This window comes from Sapajus apella, unplaced genomic scaffold (genome assembly GCF_009761245.1).
Source record: "Sapajus apella isolate SASKATOON/1434 unplaced genomic scaffold, GSC_monkey_1.0 scaffold46, whole genome shotgun sequence".
NCBI classification, from domain to species: Eukaryota; Metazoa; Chordata; class Mammalia; order Primates; family Cebidae; genus Sapajus; species Sapajus apella.
The window spans coordinates 11,656,268-11,682,095 of record NW_022436986.1 but is presented as its reverse complement, the minus strand read 5'-3'; the positions used below and the strand labels follow the sequence as shown (position 1 = coordinate 11,682,095).

At 40.5% G+C, this 25,828-nt stretch overlaps 1 protein-coding gene across 10 annotated transcripts in view; it reads right to left on the bottom strand.

The window, feature by feature from the left end:
• The window catches only part of FSD1L (fibronectin type III and SPRY domain containing 1 like), an 84,486-nt gene extending 61,184 nt beyond the window's left edge, over positions 1-23,302 (bottom strand). For 2 of the 10 annotated variants that reach the window (XM_032240250.1, XM_032240252.1), the window contains exons 1-4: positions 23,102-23,274; positions 8,652-8,717; positions 5,389-5,484; positions 669-800 (exon numbers count right to left, since the gene is read on the bottom strand). In XM_032240250.1, coding sequence (XP_032096141.1) covers positions 669-800; positions 5,389-5,484; positions 8,652-8,717; positions 23,102-23,116 — 309 coding nt within the window. In that variant the 5' untranslated portion in view covers positions 23,117-23,274. Of the gene's footprint in view, positions 1-668; positions 801-5,388; positions 5,511-8,651; positions 8,718-18,643; positions 18,740-23,101 lie in introns of those variants that run through there. The other 8 variants (XM_032240253.1, XM_032240254.1, XM_032240258.1 and 5 more) reach the window with 7 other exon arrangements.
• Positions 23,303-25,828: the final 2,526 nt, after the last annotated feature.

The window sequence follows — 25,828 nt, the reverse complement described above, 5'->3', positions numbered from 1 at the left end:
AGACATTCAAAATCATGGAAACAGAAAATAATATGATGACTGCCAGGGGCTCGTAGGAAAGAGAAATGAGTTGTTCATCAAGGAATGTACAGTTTCACTTGCACAAGATGAAAAAATTCTGAAGATCTGTTATACAACAATGTTAATATATTTAACACTATCAAACTGTATACTGTACACTTTAAAATGGTTAAGATAATTGGCCAGGCATGGTGGCTCATGCCTATAATACCAGCACTTTGGGAGGCCAAGACAGGTGGATCACCTGAGGTCAGGGGTTTGAGACCAGCTTGGTTAACGTGGTGAAACCCCATCTCTATTGAAAATACAAAAATTGGCCGGGTGTAGTGGTGGGCACCTATAATCCTAGCTACTCGGGAGGCTGAGGCAGGAGAATCGCTTGAACCCGGGAGGTGGAGGTTGCAGTGAGCCAAGATTACTCCAGCCTGGGTGACAGAGGGAGACTCCGTCTCAAAAAAAAAAAAGGTTAAGAGAATAAATGTTTTTTAACCACAATTTCAGAACACTTACGGCCAAAACAAAAAGCCATTCTTCTACAAGGTAAGGGTATAGTCAAACTCAGAAATTCACTAATTTTTGCTTACCATAAATCGAGCATTAAATAGACTAAAGTTATTATTCATATTTGAATAATGCTATGATCTCACCTGTAACTCTTGGGATTTACGAGTTTGTTCCTGTTTGATACTGTTAATCATACCTTCTTTTACTTCATCCAGTATAGAGTATAAACTATCAAATTCTTCATCTAACTCTGAGAGTATGTTAGATGAATTTGCCTGTTTAAATAACAAAACAGTTTTACTGAAGAGCTATCAAACATTTAAAAACTAAAACGTATACTCAAAAGAGAGAATAAATTTATATTATAAACTATGTTGGCCTAATACAAAAATAACATAATTCTAATATTTGACTTAAGCCTTTAAAAAAAGATAAATGAAACAAACTGCCTGCTAATGCTGACAGTACTATTTCAGCTATACTATCAGTTATCTTTTATAAACTAGCCCATACTCTCTTCACTTTACTGTTTCCACAGGACAACATGAAAGGTTGTTTTAAGGTTCCCAACTTCACCCAGATCTTCAGTCTCTCAGGCAGACTCTAAGCCAATGGTTCTTAACCTCTGGTGCATATCAGGATCACTGGTGAATTATTTTAATAAAATATTCCAGAGATTTTAGTTCAGTAAGTCTGAGGAACACTTTGCATATAAAGAAATGAGGCAGATTTGTTTAAATTTTAAAATATTTCAGGGTCTCTAAAACACCGCATTTACGTAAGACAACCAGAAATTAAAAGACTAAGCAATTATTTATTGGATCCTAAGATATTTATGAAATATTGAATCATCTAATGACTATAATTTGTAGTCAAATCCTGTATTTTATTAACTAAAATATAGATAAGTTACTGGCCCAAAGCCACACAACTAGTTACTAGTAACATGGGCAATAAAGCATTTCGAGTCTCTTGACTTCTCAGAGTTCCTCACTGCCTTCATAAGTGGGATGCTGCTATTTCAACAAAAAATAACTTAAAATATTTGTAGAATCCCTAGATAAGCAATATCCACACTTGCAAAGATTATGAAATAGAAGAAATTATCCTAAGACATTTTTCAACTTGGATGAATCATTCAATTAAGACAAGGGAACGGGCACTAGCTAAGGAAGCTAATATATATACATACATACATATATATATATATATATATATATATATATATATACACACACATATATATATATATATAATCTACTGTAATACCATATGTCCAAACTTTGGCTTATAATGTTTATAAAAACTAGACACCTCACTGGTACCTCACCAAAGGTGGTGTTAACCATTTTACTAGTTCTATTTGCAGAGGTAAGAACAACTATAGAAGTGGAATGTGCAGTGCAGAAGGGAGAAGACCTAACTCAAAAAGCATACTAGCCATTCAGTAACAGCATGACCTTGTACTTACATTCCTAGACGTCAATTTATTCATTCATAAAAAAGAAATTGGCCAGGCGCAGTGGCTCATGCCTGTAATCCCAGCACTTTGGGAGGCTGAGGCAGGCAGATCACCTGAAGTCAGGAGATCGAGACCAGCCTGACCAACATGGAGAAAGCCCATCTCTATTAAAAATACAAAATTAGGCAGGGTGGCACATGCCTGTAATCCCAACTACTCAGGAGGCTGAGGTGGAAGAATCTCTTGAACCCGGGAGGCAGAGGTTGCAGTGAGCTGAGATCGCGCCATTGCACTCCAGCCTGGGCAACAAGAGCAAAACTCCATCTCAAAACGAAAAATAAAAAGAAAAAAGAAATGGACTATTTTCCTCTCAATCACCAGACGGCAGCTTGTTGCCTTTTGCCTACTACTAAGCCCCCATCTTCAGAGACAAGGGTGTGATTTAACACTCCCACTCTTTTTTGTTTCCTAGAATTAAGGTAGACTTCTAATAATTTATCAATCAGAAGAATGGTTTGGGCTAGCTCTATATAAGATCTCTCCTTCCAGATACCAAATGTGATGGTTCTCTTGTCCACAGATCAAGAGCTTTAACGCCATTAGCTTTATGCTTATTTAAAGGAAGCTGACTCACCAAATTTCCAATAAAATAGTTCAAGATAGCTAAAATAATGAAGTTTTTTGGTTTTGGGTTTTTTTTTTTTTTTTTTGAGACAGAGTCTTGCTCTGTTGCCCAGGCTGGAGTGCAGTGGTACAAATCTTGGCTCACTGCAAACTCCACCTCCTGGGTTCAAGCATTTCCTGTGTCAGCCTCCTGAGTCACTGGGATTACAAGTGCCTGCCACCATAACCAGGTTAATTTTTATATTTTTAGTAGAGATGGCATTTCACCATGTTGGCCAGGCTGATCCCAAACTCCTGACCTCAAGTGATCCGCCCACCTCGGCCTCCCATGAATATTCTTTTTGCTAAAAATTATTTTGGTTATTCTGGGTCTTTTGTAATTCTATATACATATTAGGATTTTTTCTATTTTCGTGGAAAATGGCATTGGTATTTTGATAGAGATTACAATGAATGGGCAGATCACTTTAGGCAGTACAAACATTGTAGCAATATTAATTCATCTAGTTTATAAACAGGATATTTTTCCATTCACTTATGTCTTCTTTATTTTCTTTTATCACTGTTTTATATCTTTTAGTATATAAATATTTCATTTCATTAGGTAAATTTACTCCTTTTTTTATGCTACAGCAAAGGGGATTGTTTTCTTATTTTCTTTTTCAAATAGTTCGTTTTTCGTGTATAGAAGCAATACTAATTTTTGTGTTTTGATATTGCATTCTGTAACTTTACCGAATTTGTTTATCAGTTCTAATAGTTTTTTTGGTAGAGTCTTTAGAGTCTTCTATATATAAGATCATGTCATCAGAAAACATAATTTCACTTCTTCCTTTCCTATTTGGATGTCTTTTCCTTGCCTAATTGCTCTGGCTAGGACTACTAGCACTGTATTAAACAGAAGTGGTGAGAGTAGGCTGGGCACAGTGGCTCACGCCTGTAATCCCAGCACTTTGGAAGGCCGAGGCGGAGATCACCTGAGGTCAGGAGTTCAAGACCAGCCTAGCCAGCATGGCAAAGCCCCATCTCTACTAAAAATACAAAAATTAGCTGGGTGTGTTAGCATACCCCTGTAGTCCCACTACTCGGGAGGCTGAGGCAGGAGAATCACTTGAACCTGGGAGGCGGAAGTTGCAGTGAGCCGAAACTGCGGCACTGCATTCCAGCCTGGGCGACAGAACAAGTCTCTGTCTCAAAAAAAAAAAAAAAAAAAAAAAGCGGAGGGTGAAAGCAAACATCTTTGTCTTGTTCCTGACTAGAGAATAAGCTTTTGACTTTTCACCTTTGATAAGATGATATAGCTGCGGGATTGCTATTATATATATGGCCTTTACCATGTTGTGGTACATTCCTTCTACTCCTAATTTGTTGAGAGTTTTTATCAAGAAAGGATGTTGAATTTTGTCAAATTCTTTTTCTGAATCTACTGAGATAATCAGGCATTTTTTTTGTCTTCAGTTTTGTTAATATGGTGTATCACATTTATTGACTTCTGTCGAACCATCCTTGCATCCCAGGCATAAATCCTACTGGATCACGGTGAATGATCCTTTTAATGTGCTATGGAATTCAGTTTGCTAATATTTTATTGAGGATTTTTGCAACTATGTTGATTAGAAATATTGGCCTCCCTTTTGTAGTATTCCTGGTTTGGCTTTGTTATCAGGGTAATGTTGAACTTGTAAATGGATTTGGAAGTACTCCCTCCTCTTTGATTTTTTGGAAGAGGCTGAGAAGAACTGGTATTTGTTCTTTAAATATTTGGTAGAATTCAGCAGTAAAGCCATCAGGTTGCAGGCTTTTCTTTGATGGGAGACTTTACTACTGATTCAATTTCCTTATTCATTACTGATCTATTCAGATTTTCTATTTCTTTCTGATTCAGTCTCGAGAGGTTGTACATTTCTAGCAACCAGGTTATCTTGAGCTCTCTTCCACAATCAATATGTCATTACTTTCCATTTAGATTATCTGCCCAAACCTGGAACTATTTTTTTAAGTATTCCTCTCCCTCCTCAGTGGGGACTTTACCTTTTATTTTTAAGTACTTTCATCTACTTCTACAAGTAGACCTCTTACCATTAACATTTTCTTTTCTGTTTTTTTTTTTTTTTTTGGAGACACAGGCTTATTCTATCACCCAGGCTGGCTAGAGTGCAGTGGTACAACCACTGCTCACTGCAGCCTCGACCCCCTGGGTTCAAACGATCCTCCTACCTCAACCTCCTGGGTAGCTTGGACTACATGCATATGCTACCACAACCAGCTAATGTTTGCATCTCTTTTTTTTTTTTTTTTGGTAGAGACGGGGGTCCCACCATGTTGCCCAGACTGGTTTTAAACTCCTGGGTTCAACCCATCGACCTGCCTCAGCCTGCCAAAATGCTGAGATCACAAGCATGAGCCACCATAGATGGCCAACATTTTTCTTCCATTGTTTATTGTAAAAGAAATGTTTTACTTGCCAGCACTTTTCAAAAAGTACAATTTGCTCTTAATTCAAATTAGAAAAAATGTCAAATGGAAAAGGACTAAAGTGAGCACTCTGGTACTCCCAAACAACTATTATTCCAGAGTTTTCCTTTTCCTTATTTTGATTTTTCCATGGAGAAAACAGGAATTGCAAGGTAAACATTTTTACTTTATCCTCTATTTTAAAACCGTGCTCTTACTTCCATTAGTTTATAACCCAAAGTTTATAGAGTATATTTGTACTTCTTATTTGACTCATTCATTGTGACATATTTACACAAAAGTTTTCATTAAAAAACTCATACCTGAACTCCTTTTAGTGTATGATTTAGTGTATCAATAAAGTTCTGAATTTCATCATTTTTATTTGCCAGAGTTGAAATGATCCTTTGTAGAGCTTCCTAGAATTAAGAAAAACATTAAAATACTACATTTCAATGAAAGAAAGTTATAAAACTCATTAACAAGGATTCTCTAAACAAACTTTATATAAGAACATATTGTATAACAAAAAGGAACAATGTAAAATTTCTCATTGTTCAAAATTTCCAAAGTCTTATAATTACAAAAGATGAGGTAGATACTTCTACTGTATTGAGTTCTCTTATTCCTAATACACAACTTAATCACCATGATATTTTTCAGACTGATAATGATCAGTATAACGTAATATCAATAGAATTATTTTAGGTCATGGGCCATGGCAATGGAATAAAGCAAAATCTTTAAATGTTGTAAAAACAAGTGGAAACGGAATACAACATCAGGATCCAAAGAATAAAGGCAAGGAGACACATTTTCACCAATATTTTATTTATTTACAAAAATAAACATTTTAGAGATATGAAACTAGGTAATATGCATTTAGAATGACACATTCATTGCAACATTTACAGATGCTGTAGAACTATAATAAATAAAGCAATTTTATTAGCAAATAGCTCAGACTTTGATAATGCTTCCTATTTAAATAAAACATTTGGTTAATTTTTTTCTCTGGTTCAGTGTTATCCAATAAAATTTTCCACTATGATGGAAATGTTCTATAAATGTGCTGTCCAATATGGTAGCCACTAGCCTCAGAAAGTTAATGAAGTCTTAAGATGTGACAAGAACTGAGGAACTAAATTTAATGTTTCAAACTTTAATTAATTTCAGTTTATACTGCCACATGTAACCAATGCTATCATATTGGACAGCACAAGTCTAGTTGCAGTAACTCTTCATTAGTAGCAATACCAAAAACCAAACAAGGTTATTTATAGTCTCAGAAAAAAATCTAATGCAAGTAATTTAATACTCTGTAATTTTCTCAGAGGCATAGGAATTTTTTCTGTAAGCACCTATGAGCTTAAATATTTTAATAAAGCCTATAAGATTTTGTGGAATAAGGACTATCCTAAAAAAATAGAATAAGATATTGATAAAGGATTATACATAAGGAGCCCAGGAAACAGTCTGAAGGAGAATAATGTTTTATGTTTTTGACTTTTTTTTTCCCAAGATGGAACTTTTTACTCATCTCCCAGGCTGGAGTGCAATGGCGCAATCTTGGCTCACCGTAACCTCTGCCTCCCAGGTTCAAGCAATTCTCCTGCCTCAGCCTCCTGAGTAGCTAGAATTACAGCTGCCCGCCACCAGGCACAGCTAATTTTTGCATTTTTAGTAGAGACAGGCTTTCACTATGCTGGCCAGGCTGGTCTCAAACTCCTGACCTCAGGTGATCTACCCGCCTCAGCTTCCCAAAGTATTAGGATTACAGGTGTGAGCCACCATGCCTGGCAACATTTTATACAAATGTTCATAAAGCATTGTAGTAGTCAAATATATATATATATATATATATTTTTTTTTTTTATATTTTATATATTTTTATTATATATTATTTATATATATATTTATATATTTTTTTATTTTATATATTTTTATTATATATATAAATTTTTTTTTATATTTTATATATTTTTATTATATATATATATATTTTTTTTTTCACTACTTGTGAAAAAAAGCTTTTTTTGAGATAAAGTTTCATTCTTGTTGCCCAGGCTGGAGTGCAACGGCGTGATCTTGTCTCACTGCAACCTTTGCCTCCCAGATTCAAGTGATTCTCCTGCCTCAGCCTCCCAAGCAGCTGGGATTACAGGTGTGAGCCACCACGTCCAGCTAATTTTGTTTTTGGTAGAGATGGGTTTTCACCATGTTGGCCAGGCTGGTCTCGAACTCCTGACCTCAGGAGGTCCACTAGCCTCGGCCTCCCAAAGTGCTGGGATTACAGGTGTGAGCCAGTGTACCCGGCCTTTTTTCAGTTTTTATTGAATTCATATATCTCATGATGATTGTAATTTTGTTACTGGGTTGAATTCATTAGGCCTGGCTCCTCTTTTTCACAGAAGATGATCTTTTTCAGAAGACTCTTCTACTCTTGTTCTGGTAGAATATTATCAACTTTTCTCTGAGTTCATTAGATATGCCTCCCCAGTGAATTAAGGTGTGATTCTCTACTATGAAAATTCCAGCAGTTCTGTCACTGAAAACTCTTGGCAAATAAGATGTTTAAAGAATACATACTTTATTGTATAAGTATACCATATGATGGGTTAATTGATTGGATTTAGAGGCAGTATCCCAAAGCAGTTAAGAGCATGAGCTTTAGACAAAGATCATCTTTACCTTAATAGCAGCATTACTTTGAATTTCCATTTTCTCAGCTACACAATATAGATATAACCCTGCCATTTTGAGGCATAGATGGGGAGGCAGATTCAGTTCATTAGTCAGAAAGAGCCCAATCTTATTAACTAAAAGCTACTATAAAGTCTGAGTATTGTAGAGAACTGTTTTTACTATTCCTCTGTGTTGCTTTTAAATATGTATTCAGCTGGGCACAGTGGCTCATACTTATAATCCCAGCACTTTGGGAGGCTGAGGTGGGTGGATCATGAGGTCAGGATTTCAAGAATGGCCTGGCCAACATGGTGAAACCCTGTCTCTATTAAAAATTACAAAACTTAGCTGGGCGTGGTGGTTCACACCTGTAATCCCAGGTACTCGGGAGGCTGAGACAGAAGAATCACTTGGACTCAGAAGGCAGAGGTTGTGGTGAGCCAAGATGGCGCCACTGCACTCCAGCCCAGGCGACAGAGCAAACCTCTGTCTCAAAAAAGAATAAATAAATAAATATGTATTAAGGCTGGATGTGGTGGCGCCTGTAATCCCAGCACTTTGGGAAACTGAGGTAGGCAGATCACTTGAGGCCAGGAGTTTGAGACCAGCCTGCCCTACATGGTGAAAACCCATCTCTACTAAAAATACAAAAATTAGCCAGGTGTGGTGGCACATGCTTGTAATACCAGCTACACAGGAGACAAAGGGAGGAGAATTGCTTGAACCTGGGGTGTGAGGTTGCAGTGAACTCAGATTGTGCCACTGCACTCCAGCCTGGGTGACTATAACAAGACTGTCCCAAAAAGAAAAAGAAAAAAAAGGAAAGCATATTGAACCTATCTCAGGGGAGTACTTAGAAGATTTAAGTCCTTTGATCTCCTTTTCCTCATTTCTGTATTACCTCTGTTGCTTCTCCAATGCTGCTTCTCCAGTTGTGTCCACCTCTCCAAGTCTTGGTGCACCAGTTCTTGGGAAGAGGATAAACACTTAATTCTTGGTGTCATTGGTCTTCATAGTGTAACTTCATTGTGTTATTATATCAAATTACCAACAGCAGTGACAATGGGAAGAAACAGTGTAAGTGAATACAACAGAGAGCTTTTAGGCAGCCCTAGGGATGATAATAATAATCTCCTTATCTCCAGGAACTGTGAGACTCAAAGTAGAACAGCTATAATTTAAAAATTTTCAACTGGGCACGCTGGCTCACGCCTGTAATCCCACCTCCAGGGATACTTTGGATGTTTCTTCACCAGCCGGCAACCTCTGTGGCTGGCAGTGTCTCTGAGTTTCACACATGCCCACTGGGCTCGTTCTGCCCACTTGGCCCTGCAGGCTGTGCTCAGCTCATGCTATTGGCCTGGATCCCACACCTACCGAGGGTGAGCTAGGCATGGAGCAATGAGGGATGTGTGAGCGAGTTAGTGGGCGTGGGGTCTGGTCACTGTGCACAGCCAAGCACACTGGCTGCTGTAGCAAGGTAGGCAGCTCCAGGCACTGGCACAGTCGCGGGCTCCATGAGGGCTGCAGCTGGACCAAGCATACTGCAAGCAGCTTCCTCTGTGGGTGCCTGTGCCTGGATGAGGGGAATGCAGTGGTGCCTGAAAACTCAGAGATGCCAATAACTGGGGAGCCCCAAGGGGTTGGGGTGCAGGGATGCTACAGCTCTCTCGTTCCTGCCAACCACAGCTTGGCCAGTGGGAAGGGCAGGGCGTGTTTTAGCCTGTTGAGTCCCGCCACCTCACTTGGGCCAATGGCTCCCAGGCTGGCCCAATCCCATTGTCACTTCCGTCATGTGGGGCAGCTGCCTAATGCTGGAGGAAGGTGGGAGGGTTATAGTGTTAAAGCTCTGGCTCAGGGAATCCCCAGGTCTGGGCCCCTAGAAGTGTTGCTGCTCTTCACTCCTGCAGTTGGTATCACTGCCTGCAGCTTGGCCAGCTGGCCAGGAACACGTTACAGGCCTTTTTGCTTCTGCCAGCAGCTCAGTAAGGTAACCAGGAAAGTGTTACAGCCCTTTCCGCACCTGCCTTTGCGAAGTTCCTAAGTTATTGTCCTGCATCCACTAATAATGAGGTCACATGGACAACTGGATGGTGGGCAAGGCAGAGAAGAGTTTTATTGAGCAACAGAACATCTCTCCATAGACAGGAGTCCCCAAATGGGTAGTCCTGATGAGTGACGGAGGTGGGTTTGGGGGGGGTGGGGAGAGTTTATTGGCTCAAAATGGGGAAGTGTACGCTGATTGGTCCATGGACAGGAGGAAGTGTGTGCCGATTGGTCCATGGGTGGTCTGGAAAAACCACCATTTGATTGGCTGAAAGACACAAAGGAAATTCTCACTCAGGGTGGTGGATTCCACCAGGAACCAGCTGCCCAGTTCTCAGGCTTCAGGCTGTCTTCCACCTGAAGGTCAGGTTTCACCAGGGACCCTGCCACTATCTGCCTAGGAACAGGTCTGCTATCACTAGAACCATTAAGGAGGTAAAATCTATAGAACTTTATCACTGTATGTAGAGCACAAATTAGAGAGAAGGAGATAGGGATAATGGCCTAGCTTTCTGTCTTTGCTCTTGATTAAATTTGGAGGACATGCAGGGATAGACTGAGGTAGAAAATCCATTTCGATACGATATCTTTTAGATCTTTTCTGCTCTCTTCTCTGCCCTGGCATATTGCCTACCATATGTAGAAACACTTTTTAAAAACTGCTGGACTTGGTACCTATTCAGCCAGACTCTTCTTGTATACCTCCTAGATTAGACACATACTATCCTTACATACACCTTTTACTTAACTCCTACCACCCTAGAGAAAATTTTAGCTTTATGTCACATACACAAGCTAGGGTCAAGTTTCAGAACTCAGCACATGTAATACTAATTCTTTAGTTTTCATATATTTTGGTGCTGGTGGTAATTTTGTCTTAAATATTCTGATTCCTTGCAACTTGTTTTCGAGTTCTACTGAGCACCAAGTTCCTTAGTGCTTTTTATCTTTATGCCTTTTCCAGTTAGTTCCAGCCAGTCTCCACTCTTGTGAGGGCCAGAATGGTCGAAAACCTAGCCACCTCTCTGATAAAATTTTACTATTTTAGAACGCAAATTTTAGCTCTTCATCAGTCTTTCGTTTGCTCATCCTCTCCACAGCAGTTACAGATTAAAACGCAAATGGATTAGAGCTTCTGGAGCCTTTGTCTCAGTTGTCTTCCCTTGGGAAATTTTCAGGATGTTTCCTTCTTCCAGTAAGCTTAGAAAAGCTTAACAGAGGCAGCATTTCATCTATATTAGCCAACAAGGTCACATTGGTTGCTCTGACTTTCTCATTCTTTATGATCTGAATAGTTGCTTCTTCTGCAGCCATGTTTACTAATACATTCGGTAGCTTTTAAAATATAGATGATCTTAAATGCTAGGGTTCCAGAGCCCTCTACAGCTGGCTTGTCCATTCTGACAGCATCTCAGTGGTGTATTATAGCCAAGGCTCTGAAGCTGTCCCCACCTAGAGACTGGAGTCCATCTCCTTAAAATAATCTAGGCCTTTAGTGTTTACACTTTAGCATTAGGGTAAAGCAACTTTTCTCAGAATGTGGACCTTTTATCTAAGTGTGTATTACAGACTCTGTACTGGAACTCCCTGTCAAATTCAAGAGCTGTAGAAGTGCTCTCTCTTCAAAGAATGAGACTGTGTTTCCTAGAAATACTATATCAGCCTTTAAAGACCTTTCTTTCTCATCCACTACAGTATTTTTACAGCCTTAGGCAATCATATAGAATATCATTCCCCTGAAGGCTTTAACACAGATTGTAGAGTTTCTTTCCAGAAGTATGGGTATTAATACTTCTTAGGCCAATACAGTTGAAAAGGGTCTTGCATTCTGTGACAATAGAATTTTGAATGAATTTAAGGGGAATGGTAAAGATAAGATTAACTGTAATCACCAGGTATGGTGGCTCATGACTGTAATCCCAGCACTTTGTAATCCCAGCCTCATCTGTATAAAAAAACACAAAAAATTAGCTGGGCATAGTGGCGCACGCCTGTAATCCCAGCTACTCAAGAGGCTGAGGCAGGCAAATCGCTTGAACCTGGGAGGCAGAGGTTGCAGTGAGCTGAGATCATGCCACTGCACTCCAGCCTGGGGCACAGAGTCAAACTTCGTCTCAGAAAGAAAAAAAAGATTAACTGTAATCTAAGGGTGGTATTTTGGAGGTATGGGACAGTATGATAGAAATTGGAGGGTATTATTCTGATGATTCTTTGAATTTGTACAACCTATACGTCAGCTGTTCTCAGGTGCAGTCTATGTTAGCTGTCAATCTTGAAATGGACATGTGTATTTTTTGTGATCCCAAAAAAGTCTTCTCTAAACAATAACATGAGTGAACAGTGTAAAGTTCACAGGAGAGAGCAGTGTATTTGTTCCTTTTGTTGTGGTATTTGAAGGACCCCAAATGGCGTTACTTATGCACCAATTTCTTTTGAGAGTTGGTGGTTTTAAAATGTCTTTCACTTTCTAGAGTTAGTGTTTATGTAAATAAAACTGAGAAATTAGTGAAATTCTGGTAAAGGAAGTAGTTGGTTGTAACATTTTAACTTATATCCACATAGAGCTATTATAATTCAAGAATCTGGCATAAAATAAAGAAATTCTGGTCTTTTCAGAAAAAAGTTCCGAAATTATTTTTCGTGGTTTACTTTTAATTACAAATTATTAATAGAGGATCTCTGCTCTATTTCCACTCTTAGAAATATGTGGTCTATTTGGATAACATAGCGCTCTAAGCCTGTATTTTCCAGGGTGGCAGCTTCTAGCCATATGTGGTTTTTGAGCACTTGAAATGTGGCTAATTTGAACTGAGATATGGACAAGTATAAAATACATGCTGAATTTTTAAGACTCAGTACCAAAAAAAGAAAAACTCATTGTTAAATATTGACTACATGTTGAAATAATATATTTTGAATCTATTAAACAAGATATTAAAATTAATTTCTCCTTTTTCCTTTACTTTTTTGATTTGGCTACTATTGGCTCCTCCTATATTTCTATTGGACAGTACTGCTCTAAGGAGAATGAAAACCTTACAGTTGGTAAAGCCTGTATTCCGATCTCTAACATCACTATTAGACCAGAGTCTATTAACTTGCAGCAGGTGGGTAGCTCTTAAAGGATCAGAGGATTTAGCTTGAAGATCTGATTCAAAATTAGAGCATTTAGATGTCTTTGACTATACTCAGTAAATAACAGGAGCATTCAAAGGTAGGCTTTGGCTGGGAGCAGAGGTATGGTTGCCATCATACCTATAATGGCAACACTTTGGGAAGCTGGAGCCCAGGAGTTTGAGACCAGCCTGGGCAACATAGTAAGAACTCATCTCTACAAAAAGTCAAATAATGAGGCAGGTGGATGGCTTGAGCCCATGAGGTTGAGACTGCAGTGAGCTATGATTGTGTCACTGTACTCCCACCTGCGTGACAAAGCCTCAAAACAAAAAAAAAAAGTAGGCTTCTCATTAAAATCTTTGGAGCTCAGGGCTTATCTAGTTGGGGCAATAAGCTACAGCTATCTTCAGATTTTTGCTATGTAATTTCTCAAATGCAAAGCTTGAACTAAACTTAGACCAAAAAAAACAATATATATATACATAAATGGGAAGCTATTTTATACTAAGGAGATTTTTTTTTTTTGACTCTGAACTATATCTGCCTTTTCTTTTTAGTACCAATGTTCTATAATTTTTCTGGTGGAACTTTTTTAAAGTTTTGTTTTTGTTTTTTTTGAAATGGAATCTTACTGTCACACAGGCTGGAGCAAGTGGTGCGGTCTTGGATCACTGCAACCTCCGCCTCCTAGGTTCAAGCAATTCTCTTGCCTCAGCCTCCATAGTAGCTGGGATTACAGGCACCTACCACCACACCTACCTAATTTTTGTATTTTTAGTAGAGACAGAGTTTCGCCATGTTGGCCAGGCTGGTCTTCAACTCCTGACCTCAGGTGATCCACCTGCCTTGGCCTTCCAAAGTGCTGGGATTACAGGCTTGAGCCATCATACCTGGCTTTTTTTTTTTTTTTTTCCCCAGACAGAATCTCACTTTGTTGCTTAGGCTAGAGTGCAGTGGTAAGATCTCGGCTCACTGCAGCCTCCACCTCCCAGGTTCAAGTGATTCTCCTGCCTCACTCAGCCTTCTGAATAGCTGGGATTATAAGTGCACACCACCACACCTGGCCAATTTTTGTATTTTGAGTAGAAATGGGGTTTCACCATGTAACTTGTGACATTAAAATTATTACTACTGTCTTAGTAAAAGTTACTATCGTATCTCAACCTGTATTTCAGCCTTCACTGTAGCAACACTACTTAATCAGACTCTGATAACAATCTTTATTCCCAACAATCAGTCCTCCATAAACTTCACCTAGGGTAATGATAGCATCACTCTTCCTGATCAGTATTCTTCAATGGTTTCCCATTGTACCTTGTATAAAACTGAAAATCTTTAACATGACCTGTAAGATCTCAAATGATCTGTCCACTGCCTACCTCACCTACTTCATCTCTCCAGACTTCCTCTCCCTTGTTACACTCCAGCTACATAGCCTGCTATGAATAATATATCTAATTTGACTTGCTTCCTACCTAAGAGCCTTCTCATTTATCAGTTCCTCTACCTATAACCTCTATCCTAAAACATATACACAATGTACTGATAAAACAGATTCCAAAAATGTACTTATAGAATGAGCCCATGTTGCATATATTTGCAGGGGTTCTAGATTTTTGCATCTTAATTTTCTGGAATACTACTATAGAATTTTTCTCAACAAAGCCTTATGGGTGAAGGAGGGCAAAGACAGCTTTCATCTGCCCCATGGGATTCAAGCCTCTCATTACCTTCCAAACACTGAGGGATAAAGTAATAGATAAACATAGATGAATAAAGGCAATATAAATCATCTGAGGGTTATCTAGAAAATTATATTTTATAAGATTCAGGTGGTGATAACTAAAAGTTCCAGGTGATGCAGGTCTGAAGACATTCTTTGACAAAGGCCAATTCTGCTAAATCATAGTAAAATAGATTATTTTATTTACTATATGAAATAATCATAGGGTTCCTGCAACCTGAGGAAAGGGACTGATCAAACTAGCATGTAGCATTCCTGGCATAAATTGGCATTTGTGCACAGGCAATCTCAGCAATTGTCATTTGGTGATGTAGCACAATTACCAGGCCCTCATAACAACAACAACAACAACAAATACAATGATTTAACTATGGGTTTAGACTAAGGCAACTGCTACACCAACAAGAAAAAGCATTATATACATCCCAGCCAAGCACAACTGCAACCATCGTCATGGAATGAATCAAAGTAATCTAGGATATACAAGACATGAGTTAGTTTCTTCAACACAGCACAGCTTAAAGTTATGTTTATAATAATTATCAATCAAGTAAAAGGATAATCAATAGACTGAGCAAAGGAGCACTTTGGTAATCTTAAGTGCCAAGCACTATTTAAGCTCTTTACATATTATTAGTTCATTTAATCCTTTCAAGAATCCTATGAGGTAAGATACTATTATTATCCTCATTTTCCAATGAGGAAGCTGACACATGGAGAAGTTAAGCAGCTTGCCCAGAACATCAAAGCTAATATGTCACACAGCCAGGATTCAAATTAAGACAGTTTGATTCCTGAGTCTATGCTCTTAAAGGACTACATTGTACTACCTGATAAGGTAGCGATCAGAGGTTCATGAAAAGGTCAGAACAGCTAAAGGCATCCAAAGGACTAAGAGTTTACTTCCAGATTAGAAATCTGAAAAAGATCAACAATCTGGAAAACTGAAACTGATCAACAGATTATAACCCCAAATCAGAGGGCATCAGCATAACATAATTAGAGAAATGTTGACAAATGGGTTTCCCAGCAGCATCTTCTAAGACCAGGAAAAGACTTCTGAGTCAAATTCTATAGTAGTATTCCAGAAAATTAAGATACAAAAGTCAAGAACCCCTGCAAACACCACAAATGGATCTATAAGTTAAGGGGTCAAACTATTACTATAGCCAATTTAGTCAGTATTTCATTAAGCACTTTCTATGGGCCAGGCACTGCGCTATTAACATGGAGTATCTTTTTAATCATCACAACTGATTAAAAAAAAAAGCAGTATTAGTTCACATTGTATGGTTGGATAAATGAAAGATTCGAGATGCTAAGAAACTTGTTTTAGGTCACACAGCTATCAACTGGCAATCGTGATTCAAATCCAGGAGGTTGCCTCCAGAGCCTCTGCTTTTCAAATCCAGGAGGTTGCCTCCAGAGCCTGTACTCTAGACTGCTTAAACTGTTGGGGACTATACGAAATAATCATAGGGTTCCTGCAACCTGAGGAAATGGACTGATCAAACCAGCATGTAGCATTCCTGAAAAATGTCCAACTGCCACCAGTAATAGGCCACTTGCAACACCCCAAACCACAGACATGTCCTTTGAATTAGGTCACTTCATGATGAACCCCTCCATCAACTCCAATGGGGATGGCACCAGGTTCAAAAGGCTGAAAAAGAAACCTAGAGCCAACAAATGGGTATTAAAAACCACCACGGTATTTTATTGAGGGATTACATACAAGGGATAGAGTCCAGTGGTGGCAGGTTGGGCAGGAGAACTGTATTATGTACAGAAAAGATCCAGTAGCAGTGTGCTGGGCAAGATAACTACACAGACCAGTGAAGCTCAGAACACACATTCAGGTGAGTCTGCCATACAGGGTCATTCTAATAGTATGCTTAAACTATTGCTATTAGGTTGGTTTACCATACGGTGATAAGGAGTTGAATCCAGAAAGCTCTATCCGGCTGTTAGCTAGATAAACAGAATCTTACCAGTTGTTTTAACAAAAGTATCATGCTCAGATGTGATGCAAGAAGGTGAAAAAAAGAGAACAGAGAAATTCAGGAATCTAAACATCATAAAATAACCAAATGGTGGAAGGCTATACCCTCTCTAACAGCGAAACAGTTGAGAACACTACCTGTATACAGATGTAACCCAGACAACCTACAATCAATTCTGACTGTCTAGCTTACCAGCTGAGAAAAATCTAAATGCTAGTAAAAGAGCTGGCTGAGGAATGCTGCCTTTCTGCCCTGAACCCAGCTTAAGATATCATGGCAGAAGCGGAAGAAATCTCTCATCTAGGATGTGAGGGAAATAAAGCAAACCAGAGGATAAAGAAGCCTTAACCATGTTTAGTGGCCTCTGAACTGGCTGTTTCACCCCAAAGCCAAGGAGGCTCATATTCGGCCAAAGAAACCAGAGGTCCCACCATTTAATGAAGGAAGGTGGCAGTGGAGTGGAGATGAGAGTATCAGTATAAACTAACAAACTTTCTCAAGGGCAACCTGACAATACATATCAAATAGAATTTTTACAGTATATATACATTGACACAGTAATTCCATTTCTAATTTATTCCAAGTGAATAATTAAGGGTGTAAGCAGAGATTTGGCTATAAGGATGCTCATCTGTGATATTTATAACATTAAAAGGTTGGGATCAACAAAAATGTACAACAAAAGGGTACTGATTAAATAAAATGAAGTAAAACATGCATACAAAAGAATTCTGCTGAATCATTAAAGTATTATAGAATGATTAATAAGAAAAAATATCCATAATATATTATGTGAAAGACAAATTATAAAGCAGCATACATATATAGCATGATACCGTAATTTTTAAAAAGTTTTTATTTACATAGCAAAAAACTAGATGGCAATATAAATGTTGAAGAAGTTATTTCTGGGTGGCAAAACTGGGTGGTTTTAATTTTATTTTCATTTTATTTATACTCCCATTTTCCTACAATAAGCTTGTATTATCTATATTTATAATGCAATAGAAGGGCAAAAGCTGGCTATTTTAATACTTTTTCAATAAATTAGTTCAAAATGCAATTAACTAGCAATCAACAAGTATCAATAACTAAAACCAGATTCTATCAGAACCTTGTGGCTGCGAAGAAGTGCCAACAAAGGGTGAAAAACATATTTTAAAAAGTCTGGAGATAAAATCCACCAACTTAAAAACATTGTCCACCCTAGGTTAGAGTGGAATACCTATTCAATATGTGTTTACTGCATGAATAATCCTGCTTACATTCAGCCAAGCATTGCAAACAAGCACTGTGCTAAAAATTAAAAACAAAGAAAAAAACAAAGATCTGCTTCACTATCTTTCTAAGTATTAAAAACCGTCAAGTTCAATTGAAAAATGAAGATATCTGTATTATATACAGTGGTCATAAGTATGTCAATATGGTGTTCATTTCTACTTTCTTGCTCACAGTTCTACTTTAGATAGCTAAGGCATTACCTCAAAAGAGTTGAAAAAAGGGGAGAGAAAGATATATATAAGACAGACAGACAGACACACACACACACACACACACACACACCATAAAAAAAAGTGATTTTAGGCCAGACGCAGTGTCTCACGACTATAATCCCAGCATTTTGGGAGGCAGAGGTGGGCGGATCACCTGAGGTCAGGCAGGAGTTCAAGACCAGCCTGGCCAACACGGCGAAACCCAGTCTCCACTAAAAATTTTAAAAATTAGCTGGGTGTGGTGTCGGGCACCTACAATGCCAGCTACCAGGGAGGCTGAGACACAAGAATGGCTTGAATCCAGGAAGCAGAGGTTGCAGTGAGCTGAGATCACACCACTGCACTCCAGCCTAGACGACAAAGCAAGACTCTTGTCTCAAAATAAATAAATAAACAGTAATTTTATTTGGGGCAACAAGAGAGACCAAATTCCAAGTTTTTACCTAAATCATGTTCTTTATCATCTATCAACTATTTTCACTTCACTTACCTAGCAAAAAACAACTTTAGATCAGATGTGGTAGCTCATGTCTGTAACCCCAGCACTTTGGGAGGCTAAGGTGTGCCAATCATTTGAGCCCAGGAGTTCAAGACTAGCCTGGAAAACATGGCAAAACACTGTCTCTGCAAAAAAACACAAAAATTAGCCAGGCATGGTGGCATGCATCTCTAGTCCCAACTGCTCAGGAGGCTGAGCTGGGAGGATCGCTTGAGCATAGAAGGCAGAGGTTGCTGTTATGAGCCATCAGCCTGAGTGAGAGAGCCAGACTCTGTTAAAAAAAAAAAAAAAAAAGAAAGAAGAAGAGAGAAAACCCTACTTTATAGGGCTTATCCCTGTTACATTTTAAGTTTTAATTACTTTAATCATACCACCATTTAAATGCAAAGAATTCAGGCAAGAAGGGTGGTAATGAAAAAACTTTGAGTTGTGAAGAAAAACTTGGTTTGAATCCAGACTACTATTTCCTAGCTGTGTGACTGTGAACAAGACACTTCATTTCTCTGGACTTCATTTTCCCTAATAGTGCTACAGGAATAAGAACCGCTGTGACAGTCCAATGCAATACTGGATGCAGAACAATAGTCAAATTTTATTTCTCTTTCCTCAAGAAACCATTTTTTTTTTAACTGAGAAGGAGTAACTTTGGAACATGAAACTGTTGGTTGGTTATGGATGTGGTGCGGTTCTCTGAATTGGTAAGGTAAAATATGAACGCAAAGAATAGCACATAGCTTGGAGCAAGAAACTGGGATAAGGAAGCTGAGTGTAGATAAGCTACTCGTTGCAGGTTGTCATGCTTAAAACTCCTCCTGCTCCATTCAATCTCCCCACTCTACTTTTATCCAGTTAAGCCTCACCTGTCACTCACTACCCCTTTCCAAGTAGGAAGAATATGCAGGAAAAAAAGTGGGGGAAAGCAAACAAGTGACAATGTATGCTCTTGGTTACTTCCTTCCTCTGGGCTCTCATCTCCCTTCCTTTCCACTCCTTATTCCTACAGTAAGTACCTTTCTCAGAGTGATCCCTATGCATGTGAATGATCTGTAAAAAATTTAACTTAAACTATAAAATCCCAACCTCCAAGATTCTAAAAAGGTACAAATGTCTTATTTGTTTCAATGTTTTCTTTGAACGAGCACATATTTCATCAGGTAAAGAAACCTTTGGGATTTGATCTTAAAACCATTTAAAGGCATAATCAAAAGGTTTGAGTATCAAACAAAAGCCACCTATCCATAACACATCCTGTTCACAAAAGTGTCCCAGAAACTCGATATAAACAAAATCCCTCTGTTTATTTCTAGGAGTTAATACTGTGGTTTTCTGTATCCAACAGTATGCCTTACATACCCAGGGTTATTATGTTTTCTTCCTCTACTCAAACAGAGCATCCGTTGCTACCATTAACACTGAAGTCCAAGTTATTCTCACAGACAAAAAAGCAGCTGGTCAAGCTAATCCATTTGTTGACTAGCCACCATCAAGCCTCTGTAAGACTGTCTAGTTAACTTAACCTATATTGTCAGAGTACATGAGTCAGAACTTCCAATCCTCTTTCTATCAGAATTTAACAACTCTTCTCTGGCACCACCATGTGAATCGTTTCTTACAGATACAAAAGCAGAAAACATGCTTTAAAAGTAAAAATGTCTAGACTGAATTAAAAAAAGAGAAAGTTTCTTTGAGGTTGGGATTATTAAATTAATAACAATAGCTAACAGATAGTATTTTTGCATGCTAGGCACTGTTAAGTGGCTTTTAAAAATGAACACAAGGTCAGGCACCGTGGCTCGCGCCTGTAATTCCAGCACTTTGGGAGGCCAAGGCAAGAGGATCACCTGAGGTCAGGAGTTTGAGACCAGCCTGGTCATCCTGGTAAAATCCCATCTCTACTAAAAACACAAAAGTTAGCCAGGTGTAGTGATGGGCACCTCTAATCCTAGCTACTCAACCTGTTGAATCCAGGAGGTGAAAGTTGCAGTGAGCCAATATCGTGCCATTCTACTACAGCCTGGGCAACAAGGACAAAATTTTGTCTCAAAAAAAAAAAAAATACAATCTTCACAATAATCTTGTGAGATAAGAACAACTGTTACCTCGATTTTACAAATGAAGAAATGGAAACACAGAGCAAACTACCCCAGCTCATACAGCTTATAAACAGAACTGGAGACCTGGCTCCAGAGCCATCCTCTTAATAATGTAAAGCCCAAATCCCAATGCCTAACAAACATTCAGGCATATATTCAGGCCTTCCTCACACTCTGCAGTACCTACTTTTATTATACTCTACTGACTGAAGTACTACCCTTGGTACTATTTTCAATGTATATTCCAAAACAAAAAATACTCTCTAAAAATTATGTCTGGGGTGTACTATTGTCTTATTTAAAGGGAACAATATCCAGCTTAGATCATTAGAATCTGAGACTTGTGATTCTGCGGCAATTCATATAAGAAAAGGAAACTCAGGTTCAGGGCACTAAATTGGTTATGCACATTAGCCCCAAATATTATTTTTGTTTTGTTTTGTTTTTTTGAGACAGAGTTTCGCTCTTGTTGCCTGGAGTGCAATGGGGTGATCTTGGCTTATCACAATCTCAGCTCAGCGCAACCTTCACCTCCCGAGTAGCTGGAATTACAGGCATGCGCCACCATGCCTGGCTAATTTTGCATTTTTAGTAGAGATGGCGTTTCTCCATGTTGGTCAGGCTGGTCTCAAACTCCTGACTTCAGGTGATCCGCCCCCCTCGGCTTCCCAAAGTACTAGGATGACAGGCATGAGCCACCACACCCGGCCATGGACATTCTTTTTACAGCTATAAACCAAAGGGTGTTTTTTTTTGTTGTTGTTGTTGTTGTTTTTTTTTTTTTCCCATTAGAAAGATTTGGTACCATCAATGAAATTCAACGTATTTTCTAATATTGAAAAGTTGATTCTCAAAGATATCACAAATAAGATACATTAGTACTAATAACAAAGAGCAGCGAATTCTAGTACTCATACTTTGTAAACTTTAAAATACTGTGTTTTCATAATAAATTATCAGATTTTTACTAGAACACTATAAAATACTCTCACTTCTGCATAGATGAGGAAACAGATTAATCACAGTTACGTGCTCCTTCCCACAGATCCAGTACATAGCATCCTGGAACCCAAGTCTCTGGACTTTGCTCCTTCACTTGACCTCTGCTAATGCCCATTCAAATATCATAACTTTTATCTAATAAGCTGAGAGATGTTTTATAAATTTAGACAGAGACAATGTTTTAAACCTATACATACTCAAAATGCATTTTTTTAACATGTCTTACGAATAGTCGTGGCAATAAAAATTGAGCATAACAAGGTGAGTTTCAAGACTAACACATACAATGAAATCATGTGCATTTTTGTTAAATACTATAACAGTCAATGCTCAACACATCACTATTCTCTCATGCCCTCAGTGAAGTGATCCTCAAGAAGGTGAATCTAGACAAAACTGTAGAAAACGTTGCTCTGTCTTTCCGGTCCTAATAATAGAAAAGAATAGCCTCATAGATATGTCTTTGTTTTCCCCGCTACATTATTAATACTTCTTTTTTCTTTCCTACCCCGTACTATCTTTCAATTACACTGTAGTCTAACAAAGAGAACAGGGTGGTTATTTCCATATGGAGATTATGACTGAGTAACTCTCACTTCTAACTGTATTCAAGACATTGGCTTTGTTCTCCAAACATTTCTTCTGAATCGAACCTTTATGATTATATAACCTTTCCTCAACTGTTCGGAAAGTATAAGTAACTGTGCCCGGCAACACCAACTGGTCAGAGAGTGGGACGGCTGCCCTAACAATTGAAGTCTTTTCCCTCCATACAAGGAACACTAAGACCTGCTTGGGAAAGTCTAGGGAAGGGGAGCGGGTGGGCGGTACAAAGGAGATTCGGTCCCTGACCTAAAGAGCAGGGTACCGGGAGGAGACTCGGTCGAGGAAAAAGCCTCAGCTTCGGCGTCAGCAGGGAGACCCCAAACAAGGCTGTGCCTCGGTTTCCTCATCTGCTGAGGAGGGATACACCCCCACCAGCACGCACGCAGGCTGCGGGCAGCAAAATGGGCCTAGAGCGCTGCAGAGTGGCTGACTGTAAAAGACGGATGGCTCCCTGTTTCTCCTCAGGAGTCAGGGACCCCGGCAGAGCACAGGGCAGATGCCAGCCCGAGTTAGCGGGCGCGGTCCCTGCAGCCGTGTGGGCGCCTCTTCGCTCCCGCCCAGAGAGCGGTCGGGCGGCCTCGCCCTCCGCAGCAGCAGCAGCAGCAGCAGCAGCAACCCGGACGCCCGGCCCGGCCCGGCCCGGCCGGACCCACCCCGCGCACCCACCGCCCACCCGGGCCGGGGGCCCCGCCCACCCTGTGCCTGCGTGACTCGTCCCGCTGGCCCCAGGATCCCATCCCTCGCTTACTTTCTGGGAGTCCATGGCGAGGGGCTAAGCCCGCTGGGCCCGAACCCGCGACGACGAACCGTGCGAGGAGGCGCAGCTAGGTCGCACACCCCAAGACTGCTACTCACGCACTGACCCAGCCCGCACCGGCACCGCCCGGCCCCACCCGTCCGCGCCCAGCCCGCGCGCGCCGCCGTCGCGCCGCGGTTGCCAGGGTGAAAGGGCGGCCCGCAGAAGGGAGGGGCCGAGGAGCGCCCCGCGCCTGCGCGCAGCGGCTGACAGGACCCGGGAAGGAGCGGCGCAGGTTGGGGAGCGCTGCCCGTCTGCTTCCCGCTAGTGCTTCTGCAGCCTGCCCTCCCTTCCCCCATCCTTTTTCCTCCAGCGACAGCGTTTTCTGCGGCCCTGAAATAGGCCACTGGGCATCCAGCAGCCGGCGGGTGGTGAGGGCACGGGAAGGAAAGGGTATCTGGTGCTGGAGGCCGATCAGCCCACCCTGCACCCCGCACGCATCTGAAGCTCCTCCCCACACCAGCCTTTGAGGGGCAGCCAGGATAGAGCGAACCCAGCGGTCCAATGAGAGGAAAAGGGCTGGGATCGGACATATCGAAAACGTGGGAAAGGGCCATTAGGGGATGTCGTGGAAACGTGGGAGAGGGGATATAGGGATGAGAGTGGCGGAAACGTGGGTATGGGATTAATATGAGCTTTCGGGATTGGCACAGCTTTCCCAGGGATCCTCCCTGGCACATTCCTACCTGTGTGATTTTGAGCAAGTCACTCTCCCTGAGGCTGTTTAATCTTCTGTAAAACGAGAGAAATAATGCGGACTTTGCAGAGGATTATGAGGATTAAATAACGTATGGTCTATAATTAGTACTGAGTAAATTATAGTCATTCTCTTTTTTTTTTTTTTTTTTTTTTTTGGAGACGGAGCCTCGCTTTGTCGCTCAGGCTGGAGTGCAGTGGTGCTATCTCAACTCACTGCAACCCTCCACCTCCCGGGTTCAAGGAATTCTCGTGCCTCAGCCTCCTGACTGGCTGGGATCACAGGCGCACCCTCCACACCTGGCTAATTTTTTGTACTTTTAGTAGAGACAGGGTCTAGCCATGTTGCCTAGGGTGGTCTCAAACTCATAAGCTGAGGCAGTCCTCCCACCTCAGCCTCCCAAAGTGCTGGAATTACAGGTGTGAGCCACTCTGCCTGGCCCATTATAGTCATTGTTAGTGGGGAGTTAGAACCTGCTTAGTGTGACATGAGGCGGCAATAAAGACTTTAGAAAGTCTGGCATTTAGTAGGCTTGAAAAAGTTCTTCCTCAAGCAGACAGGCTCCATCTTCCATTTGGATGACTGTGGAGAGGCTCACAAAAGTTCGATTGGACAGTCATTTATGATGAATGAATAAAAGGGAAATATGTATTAAGTACCTATTCTGTACCAGTTCTACAAACAGAATTCAGTACTGGACAAGGCCCTGTTTCTCTCACATAGCTTACAATCCAGTAAAGGAGGCCAACCAAAAAAATAAAAATAAAATTAGTGTGCTAGGTGGTTATAGGTGCTACAATTAAAAATCAGGCCAGGCATGGTGGCTCACACCTGTAATCCCAGCACTTTGGGAGGCCCAACAGGTGGATTGCTTGAGTCCAGGAGTTCGAGACCAGCCTGGACAACATGGCAAAACCCTGTCTCTACAGAAATTTCTTTTTAAAATTAGCCGGGCGTCCTGCTGCAAGCCTGTAGCCAGAGCCAATCAGGAGGCGGAGGCGGGAGGATCACTTCAGTCCTGGAGGTGGAGGCTGCAGTGAGCCCAGATCACGCCACTGCACTCCAGCCTGGGTGACAGAGTGAAACCCTAGTTCCTACATGAATAAATAAGGCAAATTCATTCAGAAAATGGAAAAGTTTAGTTTCCCATAGAAACATCAGGGAAGGTCTCTCTGGGAAATGCCCTGAGTATAAAATGAGAAGATGAATTGTACAAGAATCTAGGGAAGAACATCCTAGACAGAAGGAACAACAAATACAGAAGCCTCGTGGAGGGAAGGAGCTCTGTGTCTGAGAAACAGCATTTATTCTACAATGTTGTCATTACATCTCCGCATGGATTCCTCTGACTATACTGTGATTTTCTTGAGGGCTGAATTTCTTTTATCCCATATCTCTATCCCCAGCTCAGAGTCTGCCACATAGTATGCACTTAATATATCCTTTTTAACTGGACAGAGATGTACAAGAAATGAAATGAAGTTTACAAAAGGGAAAAAAAGAGCTTGGTTAAGGCTAGGTGGGTGGCGCTTAGAAAGCCAGGGTCCAGGGTGGGCCTCTGTGCACCAGCTGAAAGGAATAGTGGCATGCAATCCTGCAAAGACATGCCTGTCTCTTGGTACCAAGAAAAGAGAGCCTGCTATTCAACCCTTCCCAATTCCATGAGGAACAGCAAATGCAGCCAGGTGCCCAGCCATTAGCCCACTGCTGCAGCCACAAAGGTCATTCTCCACACTGTGTACTGCAGCTGAGTCAGTTTCCCATGAGGCAGAAATGCAGCCTGGGGATTGGAGAACATCTAAAGTCTAATCACCAGACTGCATGCTTCCTGGCTCTGCTCTGCTTGCCACTATGGGACCCACCACTAAGAGGAGGAAACAGGGCTTGGCAATGTCCCCACTTCTCTTGCTGCAAAGACTTTGCCTCATTACTGTCAGAGGGCAATTCCTGGGCACTTTATGACTGACAGGCACCACAGGAGA